Genomic DNA, 22,342 nt, shown 5'->3' with positions numbered 1-22,342 from the left:
TGGACTACTCTGATATGGAACCATGATGTCTTCTCTTACTTACCCGCTCCCCTTTTTCACCCTGGTCACCCTTGGGTCCTTGCTGACCATCAAAGCCTCGGTCACCCTAGAGGAGAGAATGGCTAAGTCTCAGGAGGTCTCTATCCTCCCCTACCACATCCCCAGCCTCCTCCAACTCTATCCTTATCTCCTGCATCCCATCAGACTCCCCTCCCCTCCAGCCCCCTAATTCTACCTCGCTCCCCACCAAGGGGTATGTCTACACTCACACACATATCCTTAGCAGCCTGGTGGGGTTAAGACTCAGATTCTAATACCAGAGAGAGGAAAGAGGTCTCCCCTCCAACTTCATACCTTAGGGCCAATCAAACCCTCCTTTCCTGGGTGCCCCAACAGGCCTGGCAGCCCCATCTCCCCCTGGGAAGGAATAAGATATGAGTCTAGCCCCATTTGCCCCCATGAACCAGATGTTAGTACCCCCAGATTAGAGCAAGACCCCTCCCCAGATGAAAGCAAAACCCCCTAGACTTGTGAGTCCACTTCCTCCAGATGTGATGGAGGGCCCCCCAGTTATGTTTGCCCCTGACTACCCCCACACCCCTCACCATCTCTCCTTTCCGTCCAGGAAGTCCAGGCCGCCCATGGAGACCTGCTTCCCCCTAAGGGTGGAAGAAGACCAAAAAAAAAAAACCATGATGAAGGAGATGGTAAGTCAGTCATCTGAAGAAGTGCCTCAGTCTGAACTCCACCACCCCATGAAAGACAGACCATCTTCCTAATATCACCCTGTCCCTTCCCCAAGATATTCCTTACCTTGTCCCCCTTGTCCCCATCTTGGCCACAGGCCCCTTTCAGGCCCCGATCTCCCTGCAGGACAGATGCTGATGAGACCCAAATTCTGATCCCCCTCATCACCAGTCCCATCTCCCACTACCTCAACCCTGACCCACTAAAGTCATATGCTTTTGGAGCTGAAAAGAACCCTACAGACCCATCTAGTTCTACCCCCCCTTATTTGCCAGAGCTAGAAACTGAGGTCAAGGAAGTTACTAACCTGTAGCTACAAAGCAAACTAATGGTAGAACCAGGGGGCGGGTCTCCTAATTCTGGAGTCAGGTCTCTGCACTGTGCCACACCAACCAACTCCTTCCCATCACCTTGACCCGCAACCTCATGTCTCCATCCTTCCTGGACACAACTCCCACCCCCTGCACCTACCTTGGGACCTCGGGGGCCCATAAAGCCTGGCTCTCCCTTCCCTCCATGGGCACCAGGAGCACCATCTTTCCCAGAGAGGCCCTGAGGGAAAGAGAGTGAGGGCCTCAAAGAGGACCATGGATCATGTGCATGGAGAGGGGCTGGGACCGAATGGAAGGTGGGGGAGGTTAAGAACAGGGAAGGGTCCTAGTAGGCAAGGGTCATAGGCAGCGTGGGCTATGGATGGAGAAACCATAGATGGGGGCTCAGAGGAAAGGATGTCTCACCGATGCCCCGGGGATCCCTGGGTCACCAGTGTCGCCCTGTGGGGAAAAGACAGTCAGAGTCGGGGCAGGGGAGAGGGGTGGGTAGAATCCCGGAGGCTTCTGGGAATGAAGCCTGAGTACACAGGAAGTCCTGGCATCACCCACAGCTAGCACATGGAACCCATAAGTTAGGGGCAATCAGGCTAAGACCTGATCCATGCCACACACAACTACCATAAGCTAGGGATAGCCCAGAGAGGACATTTCCGTAATCCACACACGCATAGTTGTAGGACACACATGATATACAGGTAATCGTAAAGTGGCTCCTGTGAGGACATAACGGATGCATAAAGCCAGTACAACATATACAATGCAACCAACATATGCCTTTGAGCTGTGTCCTCACCTTCTGCCCTGTGGGGCCTCGAACCCCCTGGGAACCAGGAGAGCCTTTGTCTCCCAGTTCTCCCTTCACACCCTGCAGAGATCGGGGTAGAGAGCATGTCAGGAGATACCATCATAGATTTAGAGTTGGAAGAGAACCCAAAGTCCTCAAGTCCAACCCTCTCCCTCATCTTACAGAAGAGGAAACCGAGGTACCAAGAGTGACTTGCCCAGGGTCATTAAACTATGAAGTATTTGAGCTAGAATTTGAACTCAGGGCTTCCTGAATCCAGTCCAGCACCTTATCTATTCCACCAAGATGCTTCTGGAGAATAGCACCATTCTGCCCCCTTCCCCCATCCCACCCAACTTTCTGGCCCAACCACTATCCTCACCTTTTCCCCAGGAAGGCCAATGTCCCCTCTGGCTCCTTTGTCACCATCTAAGCCTCTCAGGCCTCGGTCACCCTGAATTGGGAAAGGGAAGGGACAGTAATAGAAAAAAATGAACTTTTCCATTTGAGAAATGTTATCTTCCCTAGGGCAACTCTCCAGGTTCAATTCTAACAAACATACTAAGTCCTTCCTTCTTGACCCAAAACGAAGAGGGAAGATGAGATACGCTGGAACATTTTGCTGCCTAACTTCATCATTCCTTAGATTCTCCACCAGGAATTGGCCAGACCCTATCCCTCAGGAGTCTAACCCCTACTTAGAGATCATCCCAGGTATCTGGGGACCATGGCAGATTGGGGAGAGGGCAGGGATTTTCCAGGAAGCCCGCCACTCAGAGAAAGCTTCCCCCCACCCCCATAGCCACCCCAGGCCTCTGCCACCCCATTTCTCCCTTTCCCGACTCACTGTCTCTCCCTTGGGGCCTCGGAGCCCAGGAGGCCCCTCGATCACAGCTGTATCACCCTGACAGAGAAGGAGAGGGAGAGAGAGCGCTGTGACTCATGGGTATCCCCCCTTCCATCTGTCATCTCCTTCCTTCCCTCCATAGCCTCCTTCTCCCTTCCCCATCGTACCTTGTCACCCTTCGGTCCAGGGGCTCCTGCATCACCCTGCCAGAAGAAGGGGAAGAAAGAGGGATAAGAGAGGGGGGAAAAGGTGGTCACTTAGTCCAGGACCATTGAGTTTCATAAGATCATAGGACTTGAAGCTTAGAGATCATCTAATCTGACCCCTTCGTTTTTTCAGATGAGGAAACTGAGACCCAGAGAGGGCAAGAAATCTCCCCAGGATCACAAACTCTGGGAGGGGAGGATGGGTGGAGATCTCTCTCCCTTAGCACCTCTACTCTCAGACACCTCCCCTCTTCATGGTCTATAGACCCCAACCCTCACACATGAGTGCTCCTGCACACACACACACACACACACACACATATATATGCATGCATACATGGTTATGTTCCCACGCTCTTTGGGGCCTGGCCCCATCCTATCCACACATACTCACCTTGTCCCCTCGCTCCCCCCGATTCCCTGTAGGGCCCTATGGGAGGGGAAAAGAGGAGCAGAATTAATGAAGCCATCTGGGGAAGGGACTGCGGGTAACTCCTGGGGAAGAGGGGTGGTGTCTCAGAAGACATTAAGGGTGGAGATACCCAGCCTGGGCTCTCTCGGAGACATGGGTGAATCTCTTTGGTCCTCATGTCCCAGGGACAACACTATGTGCAAAGTCCTGGATTCAGGACTCACCGGTGGCACTAACCCAGACCCTGCTTCCAAGATGCTTGTGATCTAATGAGGGAAAGGACAAGTACAGAAATAACCAATGCTAGCAAAGTAAAGCAAGGACGAAAGGGAGGCTCCAGCAAATGCTATGAGAATGTGGAAGAGCAGAAATCTCTTTGATGGGTTAGGGTGCCGGGTTCGGGATCAGTTGCCCACTGAACATGCTCATCTCATAATATTGTGTATTACCTCCCTGCTAAACAGTGAGCTCTGAGAGGTCAGGGACCAGTCTGAACAAACTTTTACCTCCCCCAGCACCTGGAGATAGATTCTGCACACAGTAGGTGCCTAATAAACTCTGAATGAATGAAGTATGCGCAAGGTTTACACCACAGAAGGATGCTCCAACGCTTACCGCGGGGCCTCTGTCTCCCTCCAGACCAGGACGGCCATTTTCACCCTGGAGGAGAAGTCAGGTTTCACCAGAATGCCGAGGTCTCAGAGACAGAGCAGCAAGAGTTTGGGGAATAAGGAACTGGGGTAAGGCTAAGGGTCCATGGAGTGACCTTCCCCACCTCCCACGCTAGGAGCAGGGGTCACTGCCTGGTCACTGCTAGGAAGACTCCATACTCAGAGGAATACATACCCGGATGCCTGGATCCCCTCTCTCTCCTCGGGCGCCTGGCTGCCCCACTCCAGGATCTCCCTGATAAAGAGATGGATGAGCTTGCCAGATGTAGCTGGGGTGGGGGTGGGGGAGAGGGGGGTGGGGAGAGAGGGGCCAGGGACCAGGGCACCCCCTCCTTCACATCTCTCTTCCCTACTTTCTCCAAGTGTCTCCCTCAGCCCTCTCCTCCTACCTTGTCTCCTTTGGGTCCAGAGGCCCCGGGTGGTCCCTGTGAACAGACAGAAAAATGTGAAGAGGAGGAAAATGGGAGGGGACACAGGGTTTTGTGGAGATGGGGGTTTAGCCCTCATGCCCTCTGGGGAAGGGTAATGTCCCTCAGCTGGCCAAGGTCAGGAGGGCCCTGGGAGATGACATCCATATCAATGAACACAGGAACATACAGATGGTCAGATAAGTGGTTATGGGAGCATTCAGACACACGGACACTCAGATGCATCAATGCTAGGACTCACTGCTGCTCCAGCTTGTCCTGGGAGCCCAGGAGGCCCTGGGATCCCTTCTTTCCCAGAAGGCCCCATCAAACCCTGTAGGAGAGATGAGAGAGTGAGGGAACTAGGTCCCCACATAGAATAAAATAAGGTCAGGGGGGTGGGGTCCACAGTGAGACTCTCTCCTAATCAGAAATGCAGAGAGCTTACAGAGAACCCTCTTCTAAGCCCTCACATCCTCCCTAAGTTGGCTCCCCCTCCTCCTGTTGCCACCATCTTCCTAATCACTCAGGATCCAAACCTCAGCTTTATTTTTAGATATAGAGAGAAAAGAAGGAGTAAGGTGCCAGGGATGGGGTCCTTCCCATCCTACCTGCATTACCCATCACAAAGTCCCCCACCTGAGTTCAGGCTCTAGTCACTTTTTATCTGAATTACTACAATAGATCCCTATTTAATTTCAGAACTTGGTCTCCAAGAAAGGGGCCTCAGAGATCAACTCTTTCATTTTACAGATGAAGAAACTGAGGCCCAGAAATAGAAAGAGACTTGCCTAAGGCTACATATGCAATAAATAGCCAAGCCAGAGTGGCACAGTAGAAAGGACGCTGGTTTTGGAGTCCAAGGACCTGGGTTCAAATCTTGTCTCTGACACTGACTACTTGTGTGACCTTAGGTTCACTTAACTTCTCTCTGGACCTCTTTTTTTTTTAATCTGCAAAATGATAGAATTGTCCTAGACATCCTCCAAGTTGTCTTCCAGTTGTAAAACTATCATATGATGGGATCTTCCACTTCTCTTCCCAAAATAATGCTCTTTCCATTATACCCATTAACATTGTGCTTCCCCGTCTCAATAAACTGCAATGGCTCCCTATTACTGCTAGAATGAAATATCACCTCTTCTGTTTGGTTTGGAAAGCCCCCACCTCTCCTTCTAGGCTCACTGCACATCACTCCCCGTGCTGCACGTCACACACGGCCTGTATAAACTGGCCTTTTCTCTGTTCCTCATATTCAACACTCCTCCCTGCCTCCTCCAGAAATTCCTCCCCTCCCTCAAGATTCCTTGCAAGGACCACTCTCTACAGGAAGCCTCCAAGTGCTCATGCCCGCCCTTCCTACCCACACACTAAGTTTGTTTTGTATTTTGGCACAGTAGATAGGGCCCTGGGCCTAGAGTCAGGAAGACCTGAGTTCAAATCAGGCCTCAGACACTTTCTAGTTGCATGACTCTGGGCAAGTCATTTAACCTCTGTTTGTCTGTAACTTGGGGGTAATAATGGATCCACAGTCCCCCTTACCCTCTCTCCAGCAAGGCCCGGCTGCCCAGGTTCTCCTCTGGGGCCTGCCTGGCCAGGGAATCCCACAACGCCTGGTGTTCCTGGGGGTCCCGGAGGACCTGGAGGGCCTGAGTCTCCCTAAAATAGAGAGAGGCCCAGATCATGAGGCAGGGTCCCTTTCATCCATCCTCCCTCCCCTTGGTTTGTACCCACACCCCCAGGTCGTAGGTCACAGGATTAAGAGCTAGACGGGACCAAGACACACTAGGATGGTCCCCTCTTTCTACCAGGGAGGAAACTAAATCCCAAAAAGGAGGTGAGACAGAGCTCAAAATCTGTCGCTTCTTCTCCACCCCCTGCCCCCACCCCCACCCTGCTATTTTTCAGCCTCTTAGGATCCCCATCCCCTTACAGCCAATTTCTCCTGCCCCAAGCCCCCCAAATATGTCTTCTTTTCTACCCCCAAACTGCCAGCCTGAACTAGGGGGGGCACTCTCACCTTCAGGCCTGGGGGCCCATCTGATCCAGGGGGGCCCTGGATCCCAGTCCCCATGGAGCCCTGAAGGGAGAAGGGCAGGTTAACTCTGGGGCCTTGGGGGAATCTAAGAAACCCCATAATAGCCTCAGCCCCACCCCCCAACACCACCCCAGCAAAGACCACCGTAAGTGTTAGGGGGGCGTAGAGGTCCAGGAGATAGGTCCCAGGCTGAGAGGGGAGAGAGAGGAAGGGAGCCCAGCTGGAAAATGTACGTGGTGGCTGGGGGTGGAGGTCAGGCACACTCACCTTTTCACCTCTGAGTCCTGGTGCCCCTTTCCGGCCCTGAGAAAGAGAAACACGTGAACCGGAGAGCTCTAGCATATGACCTTGGAGACGCATGCTCAGACATGGGGTCACAGGCGTGTATGTGCTCAAACATGACAGCAGAGACACAAAGGTGTTCAGACACACATATGTACATAAAATATATTATAATGTATATATTATACAAATGCACATATGCCCCCCAGGATGCGTCCAAGTATGTACGTCTTTTTATGCACCTGAGCCAACACAGGTGTGTATTCATTCATGTTCCTAGATGTGCTCTCCCCTCGTCGGACCCCCCTCAACTTACATCCTCTCCTGGATCGCCAGGTTCCCCAGGCTGTCCGGCCTCACCCTGCACAAAGGGAGGAGAGGAAATGGGGGCCCCAGACCAAACATGGGCTCCCCTTCTCCAGAGCTAGGCACCCTGCCCTCCTCCACCCTCCCACCTTGGATTAGTGACCTTGGAGAGAAGGGTCCAGTCCTCACCTTCTCTCCCCGAGGCCCAGGAAGTCCTCTGTCCCCTTTGGATCCCTGCAGGGATGGGGTCAGGGAAGAGAGATCAATGGGATAGGCTAAGGGGGAAGTCATTGACTCCCCAGTCATGAAGGGTGAGGAGGGTCACAATGGCTACTCTGGGGTGGGCATGAGAGGCCACAGATCTCCATCCTTGGGAATCACAGGGGTCAGTATAGATACTCTGGGGGAGATCACTGATCACGGGTTCACTCTAGGGGTGATCACAAGGGCTATGATGGTCACTGATTAAAAATTACAGAAATCCCAGAAAGTGAAGAGACACACTCACAGGTTCTCCCACTAGGTCCCCAGCGAGGCCTCCAGGGGCTCCCTGAGAACCAAGAGAAGGGAATCAGGAATGGGGAAGGGGGGGCCCTGGAGAGAGGGGTCTTCTCCACCCTCCAGGCCCCAGAGTCACTTCCCCACCCAGACTTTTCACCTGGCCCAAGTCTTGTCCCATTCCCTCCCTGGGGTTTGGTCCTGACTCACTCACCTTCTCACCCTTCATACCAGGGGCCCGACCACAGCCTGGGAGGGGAGAGAAATAGTGACTGAGTGCATCCCCTGAGAGGACCTGTCACCTCCTCATTTGTACCACAGTCCCCTCATCCATGACATATTTGCATGGGATCGGAGGGACCACAGAGAGGGGACTGATTTTTACTTTTCAAAGGTTTTCTGTAGAATGGGCCCTCTTAAGAACAGAAGCTAAAGACATATCTTTAGTGTCATACATAGTTTGTGTTGTGGTTGTTGTGATCATGGGATTAGGTAGGGAGGGAGCATAGTCTAATCCCCCCCTTTATACAGATGGGGCAACTGAGGCCAAGATCATAAGGTCATATGTCCAATGAACATGAGAAGAAGGTAGATTTGGACCTACCTCCTCCGACTCCAAATCTGAGTCACTCTAGAACACAGTTTACAACACGCTTCACATACATGTTTTTCTCATCTGATCTTCACAGGAGCTCATGAGATTTTTGCTCATATTCATTTTATGGAGGAAGAAATCGAGGCCCAGAGAGGTCACTGACTTGCCCGAGGTTACAAGGCTAGTTATTGACCAAGCTGGAGCTTAAAGCCGGGTCTTCTGGCATGATTCTGGGATGTGGACAGCTGGATGGTTTGGGCTCCCAGCAATGACTGAGGTAGAGGGAGTGCAGGGGGAGGGCTGAGGGGCAAAGGGGTGGGGTCACATCGTCCAGTTACCTGTCCCGGGAGTCCTGCAGCTCCAGGCTCCCCCTTGGGTCCAACAGGGCCAGACAGGCCAGGCGGCCCCTGCCCCAGAAGAACATTAGACAGGCAGACCTCTGTCCCACCCTCTCTTCCCATCCCTTCCCTATCAGCCCTCTGACTCCACCCCTTTCACCCCTCCCTGACTTACTCCTGCTCTCAGTCCATCCCTCTGACCCCTCCTCCTCTCCATGATGCTACCCTCGAGTCTGCATACTTACGGGGACCCCAGGAGCTCCCCTTTCTCCATCTTTGCCATCCCGGCCTGTCACTCCAGGCTTCCCTGTCTCCCCCTAAGAGAAAGATGTCACAGGTCATACCATCTGTCACCATCTTCCCCTATCCCTCCTTTTCCAACTAATATCCCCATTCCTTGCCCAAAAACTCACCACTTGGCCTGGTAAACCTGGTGCCCCTTGTGGGCCCTAGGGGGTGGAGAGAGGAACATATCAGACATGATGGGAAGAAGGAAAGGAGGCCGTGAGAACAGGACAGGGATTGAAAAGGAGAAACACTCCCAAGGGCAGGGCTGGGGGCTAGACAGAGCCTGGGAAGCTGGTACAGAGACCTAGGGTGTCCTCCCAACCCAAGACAGACATAAACGCTCACCACAAGGCCAGAGGAACCTGGGGGGCCAGGCAGACCCACGGCTCCTGGGGGGCCAGGCAGGCCCTATGTGAAGACACATATGGACAAAGAAACTGAAGTCAAAGTTTCTCAGAGGGAATAAGCTCCCCGACACCCCCCATTCCCCCAGGCAGAGTCTGAGTGTCTAATGGGAGACCCCACCTTGGGACCTCATCAGGAGACAAAAGATCAGGAGAAACAGCCCCCTACCCATGATTTCCCTATACTGATCCTAGGTGAGCAAACCCTATGACCCCCCAAAGACAGGAGTCACTCACCCGCGCAGGTGGTCCAGGCTCACCAGGCTCCCCCTGCAAACAATCCAAGTAATCCATGCACCTGTAGACCCAACCTGGGCTCCCAGAGACCAGACCCTTCCTCTCCACACTCCCTCTTGCCCTAGAAGGGCCAATCTCTCCATCCCTCCAACTGCCACCTGTCTGATGTTTTCTTTGCCTAAACAGCCCCCCTAGGAAGTGTGCTCCCCATCACTCCCACCCAATTCCTTTCCATGTCCTTGGGGGAACGCTGCCCCAGGAGAGGACCCTGCCCTTCCCCACAGGGCCCCTGGGCCAGCTGACCTAGTGACACATGGTACACAAAAACATCTTTCACTGACCTTCAAGCCAGATGGACCCTGGGGTCCTGGGGGACCAGCAAGTCCCTAGAGAGAAGGTTCAGAATAAAGGGTCAGAGGTCAAGGGACAGGGTGGACAATTAGAAAAGTTTACTCAAACCTTGGGGCTTCCTCCCAGTACAGCCTTAGAATAAGAGGCCATGGCAGGATTTGAAGCCAGGTCTGACTCCAAATACAGCTCTCTTAACCCCATTCCATTACACTGCTTCTCAGGACCTTTGGCCCATCATGGCCCTCGCTTCCTCCACGATAATCTCAGGTTTCCTCCCACATCATCTCAGGGACTCCAGCCCCTCCACACAATCTGGTCAGGCAGACCCAGGTGGCTTCCCTATGACCACTGGGGCAAGGTGGACTTGGAGCTAATTTAGATGGGAGACATCGTTATGACATTACCTGGGCATGGTCCTCCCTCCCCCCACGGCCCAGGTCCAGCCTCTGTGACCCAGAGGATCTATTCTCATTGACTCTTCTGCCCTCCAAGAGGACAAGGAGAGATAGGTAGTGTTGTCTAGAAGGGGATACTTATTGGGTAGCTGAGAGCCATGGCCATAGACCGGGGCTGTAGTTGGGTCACCAACACCACCCCCCTTCACTCAATGGGGCCACCAGGGAGCGCTACTCGTTTGTGCCACCAGCTCCATCCCTGCACCTGACTTGACGGTTCTGCTGGTTTCTGGGCACCCCTTCTTACCACCAAAGACCTCATATTCGCCTTCCTTCCTATTTCTCATAAACAGAGAGGAAAAAGACCCCACCTCCCCGGGTATTACCCCAGAGGCATTACACTCCCTCACTCACTGGGGCACCATGTGGTCCTGGGTCCCCGTGGTTGCCCTAGAGGGAAGGAAAAAGTCTGATGAGAAAGGCCTAGGGCCAATACCCCCACAGCCTCCTCACCCACAGTCCTGCCTGAACTAACAGATGGAGAAACTGAAGTATCCTGGTTTACAAGACCAGGAAGTCCTTGGAGGGAAAGGAGAACCCCAAGAAAGAGGGTGGGGACACAATCAAGAGAAAGAGACAGGTCAAGGAGGTTTCCAGGGCCTAGGAACAGAGGCGGAGGCCTGGAAGTGGGGAGCAAGGGGGTTCCTTGGGGAAGCAGGAACAGAAAGGATACCAGAGAACATGGGGGAGCAACTGTGTCTCTAGGGTAAGAGAACAGAGGAGACCCTGCAGGTGAGGGGGGGTGTCTCTGGAAAGTGAAATCTTTGGGGGTTACTCACTGCTGGGCCTGGGGCTCCTCTTGCACCCTGAGGACCCTAGATGGAGAACAGATGAGATGAAGGTTTCCTCTACAAGCCCATAAAGGTTGGGGGACACTGACCTTCAGTGGAAGTCAACTATGATTGTGGCCATGGACCTTTGGTATTGTGAGAAAGGTCTGGGTGGCTAGCACTGAGGGTGGGAGCAGCCCCAAGACCTTTCAGTAAGAGTCCCCTAAGGGATAGTGGATACAGCACCAGATGGAGGGTTGAAAAGACCTGGGTCAAACCCTGCCTATGACACTTACTAGTCTTGTGACCCTGAAACACTTAAACTTTCTGGGCCTCAGTTTCTTCATCTGTAAAATGAGGGTCTCAATGACTTCTAAGGTCCCTTCTAGCTCTATCTATAATCGATGATCCCATGATTTATAATCAAGGGATATAATTATAACCTTCCCTTGGCCACCCTCTTCCACCCCTGTCTTGCCAGTACCTCAGTTGCCTAACAATGAAGGAAAACCAGGGACCAGATATTCCAGAGGCTGAGTACTACTGCACCTAGAAGATATGCTGAGCTAACTGACCCACCTTGCTTGGGTCCAAAGCTTGATGTAGGGAGGGGCCTAGGGCTTGGCAAGGGAACAGAATTATTCACCCATTCCACCCTCGAGAAGTCATGGGGCGTTACACTAGACCTGTGACCTGACCCACCCTCTTTTCACCAGGTCCCCTCTCACCGGCTTTCCTTCTGGCCCTGATGGTCCCCGCTCTCCAGAAGGACCCTGGAGAGAACAACATTAACCTTGAAGATTTCAGGGAGAGGCTTCTACCTCCCCCAACCTCCCAGCTCCAGGGCATGGACCCTGGACAGGTCTAGGGTGTCCTAAGAGTGAATACCACCATGTCCACCTCCACCTCCACCATTGCTGCCCCAGGGACCAAGCTGGGGTTAGCCTCTGGCTAACAAGGTCTCCATACATACAGTCCCATGTGCATTGCAATCCACGTGGCCCCTACACACACAGTACTAGGCACACAAAATTGTCCCACCCACATAGTCCTCACATATACAAGCACACACACACACACATACACAGATTAGCTTACATACATGTAGTCCCCCACACGGCTTTATGCACACAGGAGTATATACATGCATGGTCCTGTGTACACATGCAATCCCCATGTGTCCCCACATACACAGAGCCTATCCACATAGTGCTGAGGTCCTATGTTATATCAATTTACTCACAAAGTTTCTCACATGAACTTCCATGCACATACACACTCCTTCCCATGGCCCACAGACACACAGTCCTGGTTGCTCTCATGGGTGTGCCCTGATGAAGGCCCATGCAAGGCTCCACTCAGGCACGGCCTCCCACCCATGCAGTTCAGTGGCCAACGAAGCCAGCTCATGCTCACCGGGCTGCCATCTCGGCCCTTCTCTCCGACCTCTCCACGGTCACCCTTGGCTCCATTTTCTCCCTGCAATTCAGACATCAGGCACTGAACTTTGCAACCCTTAGCCCAGGCCAGGGTACTGCCCCTCACCCTTCAAGGAGGGGCTCAAGGGTATTTATTTATTTATTCAGACTTGATCCATAATAACCACTAGTGAGCCCTGTGATAACCAAGAAGGCTGGATCTCTGCTTGGGGAGGGGATGATCACAGGCTTGGGGGTCTCTACACTCTCTCAAGAAGAAGATAAACCATCTCATCCCCAAGATCCCCAAGGAACCAGAGGAGCTACTTTGGGGCCAGGACAAAGGAGCCCCCTCAGCTGCTGAGGGGACCCAGGGGCGGCTCTCACCTTGTCTCCTTTGGGGCCTCGATCACCATCTGTGCCTGGCTCACCCTAACAGGAGAGGAGAAGTCTGTGTGTCAAATATCTGGATAACCTGGCACCCACCCTCTCCCATCTCCTTCAGCCCTTATCAAATGCCTATCCAGTTCATCCCCAGGACAAGGAGGAGTGAAGAGAAGGCGAAGGAAGAGGAGGAGGAAAAAGAGGAAGAGGAAGAAGAGAAGGAAGAAAAAAAGATCTCATTTCATGAGGTGCAGAAGGAGACATTTTTAGACATGGTCACTGTGTAGATTTGCTACTTTGCTAATGAGAAAATTTCCCTCCTCTGTTTTCAAGGGGGAAAAGTTGCAACAGTGATACCAAAGAAAGAGGGCTATTGAAACTTTTTTTTAAATGCACAAAGGAGAGCAGAAGGAAGCACAGAAAAACAAAACCGTTTTGAAAGTTACATGTAGAATTTACTATATACTTCTTTTAAGAAGCAAGCAGTACAAAATTGAGATTTATGGTTTTATGTGCAATCTTCTTTTTACATTCTTATATGGGAATGCTCATTTTAGGGGGTGTTTAAGTTCAGAATATAAAAATACCACAAATATCAATTGCACCTTAAGCTTTACAAAGTGTTTTCCCCCACAACAATCCTGTGTACAAGTATTATCATCCCCACTTTACAGATAAGGAAAACTGAGGTTCAGAGAGAAAATGCCTTGACTGTGGTGACACACCTAGTAAATGGAAGACCTGGAATTTGAAACAAGGTCTCCAGTATGGGCCACACTGGGGGAGAGGGCACTGTGAGGCTGGGTTTTACTCAAAGGGAAGGGAAGAGAAGGGAAAAGAAAGGAAGGGAAGGGGGCTCAGGCCCCAGATTCTCTATGTCCCCTGTAAACAACAGTTTAGGAAAGGCAGCAGTGAAACTATGTAGGGGAATAAGGGACTCAGGACTGGAGCTGATTATCACCACTGCTGCCCAGACTGACCTTAGGTCCCCTGAGCCCAGGGATGCCAGGCTCTCCAGGGACTCCAGGAATTGTCCCATCCACATCAACCTAGAAAGTAAGGAAATGAGGCGGGGAGGTCTAAGTGAGAATGGCAGTGAGAGGCAGTCACCAGGAAGGTAACCTATATAGACAACCCCATATGGGGAAAGTCTTTAATGAGCAGAATGGATAGTATCATCAGTGCCCCTAATTAAAGATGTCTACAGGTTAATTAATAGATGGCATTTCTACCTGCTCTATGGGAAAGAGTCTAAGAGCACCAGGCTGGGGTGCCCTGATCAGAAAGCTGTGAATCACCCAACCACATGGGTGGCAAGCAGTGACAGTGCCCAGGGACATGGAGCAACAGGAAAATTCTGTCCTCGGGCCACTGAGAATGACAGTCATAGTACACTAGGAATAGAACTGGGAGCTGGAAGGGACCTTGGCTCTCATCTGGTCTAACGCCTGCCTTTTATGGGTAAGCCCAAGTCATACAGGTGCTACATAGGAGAGCCAGAACAGAACTCAGATTCCGTGACCTCTCCACCCGAGGGGTGAAGGGAGAAGTCTAGGGGTCTTTCTCCTAAATGGAGCCTGCTTAGGTAGGGGTGAATGACGGGGCAGCAGGACTGTGAGGACATCTGGGGGTGCCTCACCTTTGGCCCAGGGGGTCCAGGAGGACCTTGTAACCCATCTCTGCCCTGTGGATAAGATGAAAAGAGTCAATCCTCCATCCCTTCTGTCCTCCACTGCGGGAGCTCTTGGGAGGGAGCCGCCTGGGTTCTCCAGACACTCCACCCTACGCACCTGTTCACCACGCTCCCCCTTCTCTCCACGCTCACCCTGAAAAAGCAAATGATATTGTGGGGATCGTGTCAAGCATTAGCCCTTCCCCCCCCATCCCTCCCACCCCGTTCTCATCCCTCATTTCTCCTCTCCACAGCACCCAAGCAATCATACTTGCCCCCCGCCATGGTTCCCTCTTTCATTCTCTTCTCATTCCCCCTCCCACGTGTACATCCTTAACCTCTCAAAGCAATATCAGGATGGGATTGTGGTAGGGGATCAACCGTTCTCCATCCCACTCCTCCCCCTGCCCCTCTTCTTGCTCCTTCCCCACTCCAGTAGAGACACCGTACTCATCACTTCCCTGCTCCTCGTCCCTCATACTCACCCTCTCCCCTGGTCGTCCAGCCTCACCCAGCTCTCCTGCTCGGCCTGGGAGCCCAGGGATACCAGGTTTGCCTGGCTCCCCAGGCTGACCAGGGGGACCAGGGGGCCCCCTCTCTATAAGACCATGGCTTGGAGGTCCCGGGGGACCCATGTCTCCTCTGTCCCCCTTTGGGCCTCGCTCTCCGGTCAAGCCAACAGGCCCCTAATGAAGGAGAATAACTCCATAAGCCCCCAAAGTACCCCTGACCCCAGAATCCCTTGTAAGAAGGTAAAACAAAACTAACTCCCCAGTGGCTGTGGCTCCACTAGCCACATTCCTGGAAGGGCCTAAATCCCTGGCCCCTTGTGATAGTGGACCATTGATTCTAGCACTGGGGAAGGACCCTGGAAATCAAAGTTCAACTCCCTCATTCTACAGATGAAGAAAGAGAGGCCCAGAAAAATAATTTGCTCGAGGTCGCATAGAACTGGAATTCAGACTTCGGACTTCTAACTCTATATTCAATGCCCTTGGGACAGCTAGGTGGCACAGTGGATAGAGTATTGGCCTTGGAGTCAAGAAAGCCTGAGTTAAAATCCTGCCTCAGACACTTACCAGCTCTGTGACCCTGGACATGTCACTTTACCCCCACTGCCTCCCCCACCCTCAAAAAAATCTCAATGCCCTTACTGCTGTACCACATTGCCCCCCTCCCATCATCATCATCCCCAACTCTCTCACTTGCCTCCTTGCCCATTGGCCCACGCTCTCCAGGCTCCCCTTTGTAGCCTCGGAGTCGGTCAGAGATGCCAAGGAAGCCCTCTGAGCTATCTTTCACAATTTGTCGAAGTGCAGACACCTTGGAAAGGGTGAAGGGAATTGGAGATCTGAGACCACTCAGGGATTAAATGGGAAATACAGAAGTGTCACATACCCCCAGGTCTGTCCCCAGAGGCCCTGAGTATGTACCACTCCCATATCCTCTCTTCCCTCACCAGAGGATTGCCCTGCCCTGCCCTGCAAGGAAACATATCCTCTCATCTCACCTGTTCCCAGGAATATCCAATGCCTATCACCCCCTAAAGTACCCCATCCTCTGCCTCTGGGTACTTACCCCCCCTCCCCCCCGCCACAGTCCCTCCTGTGGATGTCTGCTGCTCTGCCTATCCCATGGGTACTTACTCTCCCCTCACAATTTCCACCCCCCCCAACTCTCCCAACATCTTACCTTGAGGCCAAGGGACTCCAGGGATTGTTCTATGTTCTGAGGGGACACAGAAGATGAGAGGTTATGATCCCAGGGCATCCCACTTCCTCAGGCTCTTTGTTCTACCCATCACCCTCATATGTATCTGCCATTTTCCCTTCTAGTGTCTCACTTACTGTCACAGATCCTGATTCCCCTTTCAAGCCACGCTCTCCAGGGAGTCCCTAAGGAAGGGGGGAAAAGAAGGTAAGCAAAAAAAGAAAGAGAAAAGAAAACAAGATAGGCAATGCCCCCCCTGGTTCCCTCTTTTCCCAAACCCCCCCACCTTGCTCCACACAAAGGGGGCATCCCAGCAGTGCTGGATGTTATAAGTACTGCCCTGGCATGACTGGTCCAAGCAAGGAGCCACTATCAGACACAGGCCTGAACTTCCAGAGACCAGGACACTGTGGACAGCCCCTTCTTTACCACCTCTTATTCCCAGCAATCTCCCCCTCCTCCCATTTTCCTACGAAGCCAAGAGGAAACATAGAGAAGTCCATGTGGTCCCCAGGAAGAAGGCAACTGTGTCTACATAGAGGCATATGTATGACAGGCTGTGTAAGCAAGCATTGTGGGCCATGTGAGTAGGTAGGACCAGGTGTGCACATCTGGGACCACATGGGGTGAAGGGATTCTGTGTGTGTGTATGTATACACATGTGCACCTGCACGCACATGCACATCTGTGTATGATGGGGGAATGTGTGGATACACTTGCCATGTTTTATCTGTGTGGGTGCAGGGTTTCTCATTCACTGGGCCCCAGTCAGGAGAACTCATGGAGGTTCATGAGAGAGGCAGGGGCCAGCCCATCTGATGGGAAGGAAACCCCCAAGAGGGCAGGGCAGGGACAGGCTAGGGGAAAGGAAGAAGGAATTTCACCTGTTCACCTCTGGCTCCTGCTTCTCCTCGGTCACCCTGAAAATAAAGATAGGAGGGGGGAAAGGGAGTCAATTAACCAACAGAGAGCTATGGGGAAAAGGAAGGGAGGAAAGGGGGAAGGGAGAGAAGGGGAGGGAAGGGGTCAGCCTCCAAAATGCCTCTCCCACTCAGGTGATACATTCTCTTTCTCACCTTCCCAGGAAAACTTACCTTGGGCCCTGGACTCCCAGCAACACCTGGAAAACCCTAAGATACACAGAGAAACTGAATCATAGAGGATATGGTAGCTTCTAGGTTTGTTTTACACCGTTCCCTTCCTGCCCCCACCCCCACCAGACGAAGAGCCTCCAGGTGTCAGGAAGGAAGCCAGGATCCTGGATCTCCTCTCCAAACTCAGTTTCCCTGTGTGGTCCATCTTTTCCTCAATGCCTGGAACGTGCCCATATGCAGGCAGTGGATATAGAGAAAGTACCTGTCCTGGGGGGCCAACTGGGCCAGGGAGTCCAGGGGGACCTTGTAGTCCTGGGCTTCCTACATCCCCACGATCACCTTTGGAACCATCCCGACCCTGAAGAGAACAAAGCACATGTCACCGACAGCCCCCTCTATTCAACAGCCCCTTCTGTTCTCCGGGACTCCCACCTCACACTCCCATGCTCTCCCCTGACACAAGAAATGATGGAGCCTGTAAAGTCCTACTCAAGGGATTCCGAGAGGCCAGCAACAAGGCAAAAGTGGCCTGGGGGGAAGGGGCAGTAAAGGGGTGATGGATTGAGAGATTGCTGAGGGGAAGAGATCATGTACCAGGAAGAATCTCAAAGGAAGGGCAACTCACGTCTCTTCCAGGGGCTCCGGCTTCACCCTTGTCACCCTAACAGAGACAGACACTTCAGACCAGTTGTCCCCAGGCCCAGGTCCCACTGAGTGGAGATGGGGGTGGAGGGAAAGGAGACCATCAGGGCTGGGGGTGGGGGGCCCTTTACCTTCCTCCCGTCTTCTCCAGGGTCCCCAGGTTCTCCCTGAGTAGAGAAAGAAGATACAACCTCAGTCCAGAATATGTAGATCCCCACCCCCAGGTACCCGTAGACATGTTCTCCTGTGACTCATGGGTAATGAGTGCATGAGCCCATCTGACTGGACATCCAGCATGACTGTCGACATGTAGTTATATGTGACTATGAACCATTCTGGTGCAGGGCATCTCCTCCCAGTCTCACCCCAGACTCACATTTTTTCCATTCAGCCCTGGTTTGCCATCATCTCCAGGCTTCCCCTGTCAGAGCAGAGTCAGAAAACATTGGGAATAAGGTTAGGAGTCCTTCAGGGATCAGGGTCAGGGTTACAATCCTTAATGCCCACCCTACTTGGCTTAAAAATTCCAAGATCAGCCCAAGGTAGACGGGGGAAGGGAAGGACTCCAGCATTGGAGGAACAGGAAGAGGTCATGAGACCTCAAGCCATGGAGACTTACAGTCACTCCAGGAAGACCAGGCGGTCCAGGGGGTCCCTGTTCTCCTCGCAGGCCAGGAAGTCCCTGAAATAACCCTGTATGTTGATGTGGCAGAGAGCTAGGTAGGGAACATCCCCTTCCCCAAATCCCCAAAGGATACCCTCACCCAAGGACAGGACAGAGGCTTCCCTCCAAGGAGAGATGAAACACCACACACACACATAGACACACACATACACACACACCCCACACTGAAGAGAGAGAGTCCTACAACTTCCCATCACCCAACAGACTTTCTCCTCTCCCCCAACCCCTGCTGTCCTTTCTCCATCTTGCTCCTCTCTGCTTCTTCTTCCCTCCTCTCCTGGGGGCTCCTAAAGTGACCCATGGGCACACTGGGGGCAAAGCCATGGGTAGTATCCTGCTCCCTTGGGCTAAACTCACATCTCTTCCAGGCTCCCCAGTTTTTCCACTGTCACCCTAGGGAGAGAGAGGTAGAGGTCAGTGGTTTCCAGAGCCACTGTGCCCAGAAACAATAGGCTCAGTGTGCCTGGTAACCACGGGGTCCTAGTATCATTCGGCCAAAATGTTCAGGCTCATGGTCACTATGTGGGTGTGGTGGAGGGGGCATCTTTTTATCAGAGAAAGATGAGGAATCCCCTAAGTGAATGAGGAGAAGAACCCTTGGAGATCAGAGACTGAGTCTGGGATCTCTCTGAAATGGGGAAAACTGACTTTGGGCCTCTGGGCCCTCTTAGACTGCACCCCTCCCATCTCCTCCATAAGATATGGGAGAGCTACAGTGGAGCTCACTAACTGAAGGAGAGAGGGTCCAGAAGCCAAACTCAGGACACCTGGTAGAGAGAGGCTAAAAGGCCAGCTCACCTTGGGAGGATGGGACAGAGGCCCAAGTCAGACAGGGAGCCCAAGCTCATGTCCCCCTATGACTCACCCTCAGGCCAGGGGGTCCTATTGCTCCTGGCTTCCCATCCAGTCCATTCCGACCATCAGACCCAGGGGTTCCCCGCTCACCCTGGGGAGGGAAAAGAGCACTGTGGGACAACCCACCCCAAACAGTTGTCCCCCACCCTTCCCCTCAAGAGAAGGCAGATGAGCAGGAGTGGGTACTCTCTCCCTCCACCCCAATCCCCACCAGGCTGGTCATCTTCACCATCCCCTCGCCTCCAGCACAGTAAGGGGCAGGGCACAGGCTCCTTCCCAGTCCTCCTCACCTTCTCCCCAGCAGGGCCCCGGTCTCCTGAATCTCCCTGAACAGAACAAGCACAAGGGACTGATCAGAAGGTATGAAAGTGGAGGAGGGGGGAAGGAAAGGAAGAATGATGGGGATGAGGAGGATGCACTCACCCGGGCTCCAGGGGGACCTCGCAAACCTTCAGCCCCCTGTGAGGAGGAAGGGCAGAGGCTTATTCAAGAGGAGGCCATGATCCTCTTGGCTAGCTCCCCAAATCTTACTTCCTCTGGGAAATCTTCCCTGATCGCCTCCTCCCAGCCCTCCTTAACTCTGCGTCCCCTGGACTGTGCGTTCCATTCCCCTTTATCTTGCAATGTTCTCCAGCCTCACTTCCAATTCCTCACTTTATTGTTCTCCCCTGTTCTCCGACCTCACTTCCAACTCCTGACTTTATTGGTTTCCCAGCTCAAATCTTGTTCCCCCACTGCTAATGCTTTCCCTCTGAGACTGCCTCCTGTTTACCCTGAATATAGCTCCTATGCTCCTAGGTACACAGTCATTTACATGTCGTCTCCTCCATTAGAGTTTAAGTTCCTTGAAGGCAGGAACCATGTTTTTGCCTGTCTGCATTCCCAGCATTTATACAGCAAGCACTTAATAAATGCTTCTTGACTGACTGGTAGACCTCTCTCTGAGATCAGGAGATCATCCAGGGAGCTTTCCAAGGAGCCCTAATACCCAAACTCCCTTCTCCCCAGGGATCCTCCTGATACAGACCCTCTCCCCAGGAGCTCCTGGGAGTCCAGCATCACCCTTGGGGCCCCGAGGCCCATCTTCTCCGGGATCACCAGGCTCCCCCTAGAGCAAGAGAAGCATTGGTGTGGAGGTGGTCCACCTAAGCCTGTCAGCCCCATAATCAGCCAGGGAGTAGCAGCGAATGAAGGAAAGGAAAACCCCTCCTTGGTGCCTACCAGCACAGCCCTGCAGGGTCCTCCCAGGCCCCCCCATACCACACACACATACACCAGGCCCTGATACCTTTATTCCTTTCTCTCCAACCCCAGGAATTCCAGTCCCTGGATCTGCCTACAAGTAGACAAGGGAGCAGAGAGGCAGAAGGTGGGAAAGGCATGAGAGGGACACAGAATACAGGGGCATGAGGGGACGTGGGAGGGGAAAGAAGAGGTGTCATTGACATGGAAAGAATCTTGGAGGAATACAGGGAAATATGGGGTCACTTAGTAGATGCCTAGGGGAAACCTAGGAAGGTATTGATGGATCAAAGGGCATGTAGTTTATTCACTTTGGGGGCAGGGTCGTAAATTGCTTTGCAGAAGAACTAGATTAATTCACAGATCTACTGACAGATGGAAGAGAAAGAAAATAAATGTTTGCTCATTAAAATTAACATTTTTGCTAATTTTAATTTGAAATCATAATTTTGCTAATTAAAATTTGCTAATTTTAATTTTTAAAAAAACCATAGGGAAGATATACCAGAGGGACATAAAACAGGGCTGTGGAGGACGTACAAACTCCCAACTTACCAATCTCCCAGGGGGTCCTGGTGGCCCCTGTAGAATTAATCAGATGGAGTCAGAGAGATCAGGGTGAGAGATTACCCCCAACAGGGCCCCAGGAGTTCTTGGGGGCACTGCCTGGGTTCCTTTACTTCAGCCTCCAGATATGGCCCCAACTCTCCCCTCATTTCCCTTCTGAATATTCCTCATCACCCTTCATAAGCTCAGAGGATGAGAGCTCAGCACTCATAAGAGATACTAATTCCCACCACAATCTCCAGCACTCCAAATCCCAAATTCAGACTCCCATGTACCCCAGGACAGGATCACTCACCGGTTCTCCACGTTCACCTTTGAAACCCATTGGTCCTGGACTGCCCTGGTTGGAAGGGTCAGGGGTCAAGAGAGTGAACAGAGGAGTGCAGAGGGGGTCATGGGGAGCAAAGGGCGGGACTTTAGAAGGTGGGGAATGTGATGGAACAGAAAAGGAGATGATGAAGGTGGTGGAGGACTTACATTTCGTCCATCTTCTCCAGGATCACCTTGGTCTCCCTTCTCACCTGGTGTGCCCCGAGTGCCTGGGAGCCCCTGGATAGATATAAAGAAACAGGGCTCAGAGACCCCTCACCAAGACCAAGACTCAGAGACACACCCCAAGAGCGAAGCTCCCTCTCCCATCCTCAACCCCAAGAGAATCCTGCCCTCCTTTCTAAGATCTCAAACTCTTGAAGAGACTTTCTGATTTCCCCCGCATTTATACGTATTCTTGGGCTAACATCATGGGGGAAACATCAAGGTTGGAAGAAAGCCCCACTTACCCGAAGACCCCGGTCCCCAGGCTTTCCAGGCAGACCTGTCTCCCCCTGGAAACAAAAACAGGACTATAGAAACAGAGGCAGATAGAAACAGTTGTAAAAAAAGGCTGACCCAGCTAGAGAGAAGCAGATTGATGGATAAGAGAGATAGAAGATAGATAGATAGATAGATAGATAGATAGATAGATAGATAGATAGATAGATAGATAGATAGACAGACAGATACACAGATATAGAAAGAGACAAACATAAAAATTATCAGAAAGTCACAGAGATCTGGAGAAACAGAGACCCAGGAGACAGCAGAGTTTGGGGTCTTTGAAAAGGGG

The 22,342-nt window shown here is 52.3% G+C and overlaps 1 protein-coding gene across 1 annotated transcript in view; it reads right to left on the bottom strand.

Moving 5' to 3' along the window:
* COL7A1 (collagen type VII alpha 1 chain) overlaps window positions 1-22,342 on the bottom strand; it is a 59,760-nt gene that overhangs the window by 4,818 nt on the left and 32,600 nt on the right. Inside the window, 58 exon segments of the mRNA XM_078152403.1 lie at window positions 44-106; window positions 355-417; window positions 606-659; window positions 814-867; window positions 1,219-1,299; window positions 1,485-1,520; window positions 1,873-1,944; window positions 2,246-2,317; window positions 2,711-2,767; window positions 2,878-2,913; window positions 3,311-3,346; window positions 3,944-3,988; window positions 4,175-4,234; window positions 4,389-4,424; window positions 4,669-4,740; window positions 5,949-6,065; window positions 6,427-6,486; window positions 6,712-6,747; window positions 7,043-7,087; window positions 7,222-7,266; window positions 7,541-7,582; window positions 7,745-7,767; window positions 7,770-7,779; window positions 8,464-8,532; window positions 8,709-8,780; window positions 8,877-8,912; window positions 9,097-9,159; window positions 9,393-9,425; window positions 9,734-9,778; window positions 10,553-10,588; window positions 10,978-11,013; window positions 11,697-11,741; window positions 12,385-12,447; window positions 12,774-12,818; window positions 13,751-13,819; window positions 14,410-14,454; window positions 14,561-14,596; window positions 14,928-15,128; window positions 15,652-15,765; window positions 16,135-16,170; window positions 16,290-16,337; window positions 17,037-17,072; window positions 17,247-17,282; window positions 17,509-17,604; window positions 17,872-17,907; window positions 18,020-18,055; window positions 18,265-18,309; window positions 18,508-18,570; window positions 18,931-18,966; window positions 19,439-19,519; window positions 19,719-19,754; window positions 19,852-19,887; window positions 20,456-20,536; window positions 20,717-20,764; window positions 21,226-21,252; window positions 21,533-21,577; window positions 21,715-21,786; window positions 22,017-22,061. Of these exon segments, the coding sequence (XP_078008529.1) occupies window positions 44-106; window positions 355-417; window positions 606-659; window positions 814-867; window positions 1,219-1,299; window positions 1,485-1,520; window positions 1,873-1,944; window positions 2,246-2,317; window positions 2,711-2,767; window positions 2,878-2,913; window positions 3,311-3,346; window positions 3,944-3,988; window positions 4,175-4,234; window positions 4,389-4,424; window positions 4,669-4,740; window positions 5,949-6,065; window positions 6,427-6,486; window positions 6,712-6,747; window positions 7,043-7,087; window positions 7,222-7,266; window positions 7,541-7,582; window positions 7,745-7,767; window positions 7,770-7,779; window positions 8,464-8,532; window positions 8,709-8,780; window positions 8,877-8,912; window positions 9,097-9,159; window positions 9,393-9,425; window positions 9,734-9,778; window positions 10,553-10,588; window positions 10,978-11,013; window positions 11,697-11,741; window positions 12,385-12,447; window positions 12,774-12,818; window positions 13,751-13,819; window positions 14,410-14,454; window positions 14,561-14,596; window positions 14,928-15,128; window positions 15,652-15,765; window positions 16,135-16,170; window positions 16,290-16,337; window positions 17,037-17,072; window positions 17,247-17,282; window positions 17,509-17,604; window positions 17,872-17,907; window positions 18,020-18,055; window positions 18,265-18,309; window positions 18,508-18,570; window positions 18,931-18,966; window positions 19,439-19,519; window positions 19,719-19,754; window positions 19,852-19,887; window positions 20,456-20,536; window positions 20,717-20,764; window positions 21,226-21,252; window positions 21,533-21,577; window positions 21,715-21,786; window positions 22,017-22,061 (3,162 nt within the window).

This window comes from Phascolarctos cinereus, unplaced genomic scaffold (assembly GCF_003287225.1).
Source record: "Phascolarctos cinereus isolate Bilbo 61053 unplaced genomic scaffold, phaCin_HiC Scaffold_4;HRSCAF=312, whole genome shotgun sequence".
In the NCBI taxonomy this organism is placed as follows: domain Eukaryota; kingdom Metazoa; phylum Chordata; class Mammalia; order Diprotodontia; family Phascolarctidae; genus Phascolarctos; species Phascolarctos cinereus.
This window is presented reverse-complemented; position numbering and strand designations above follow the sequence as displayed.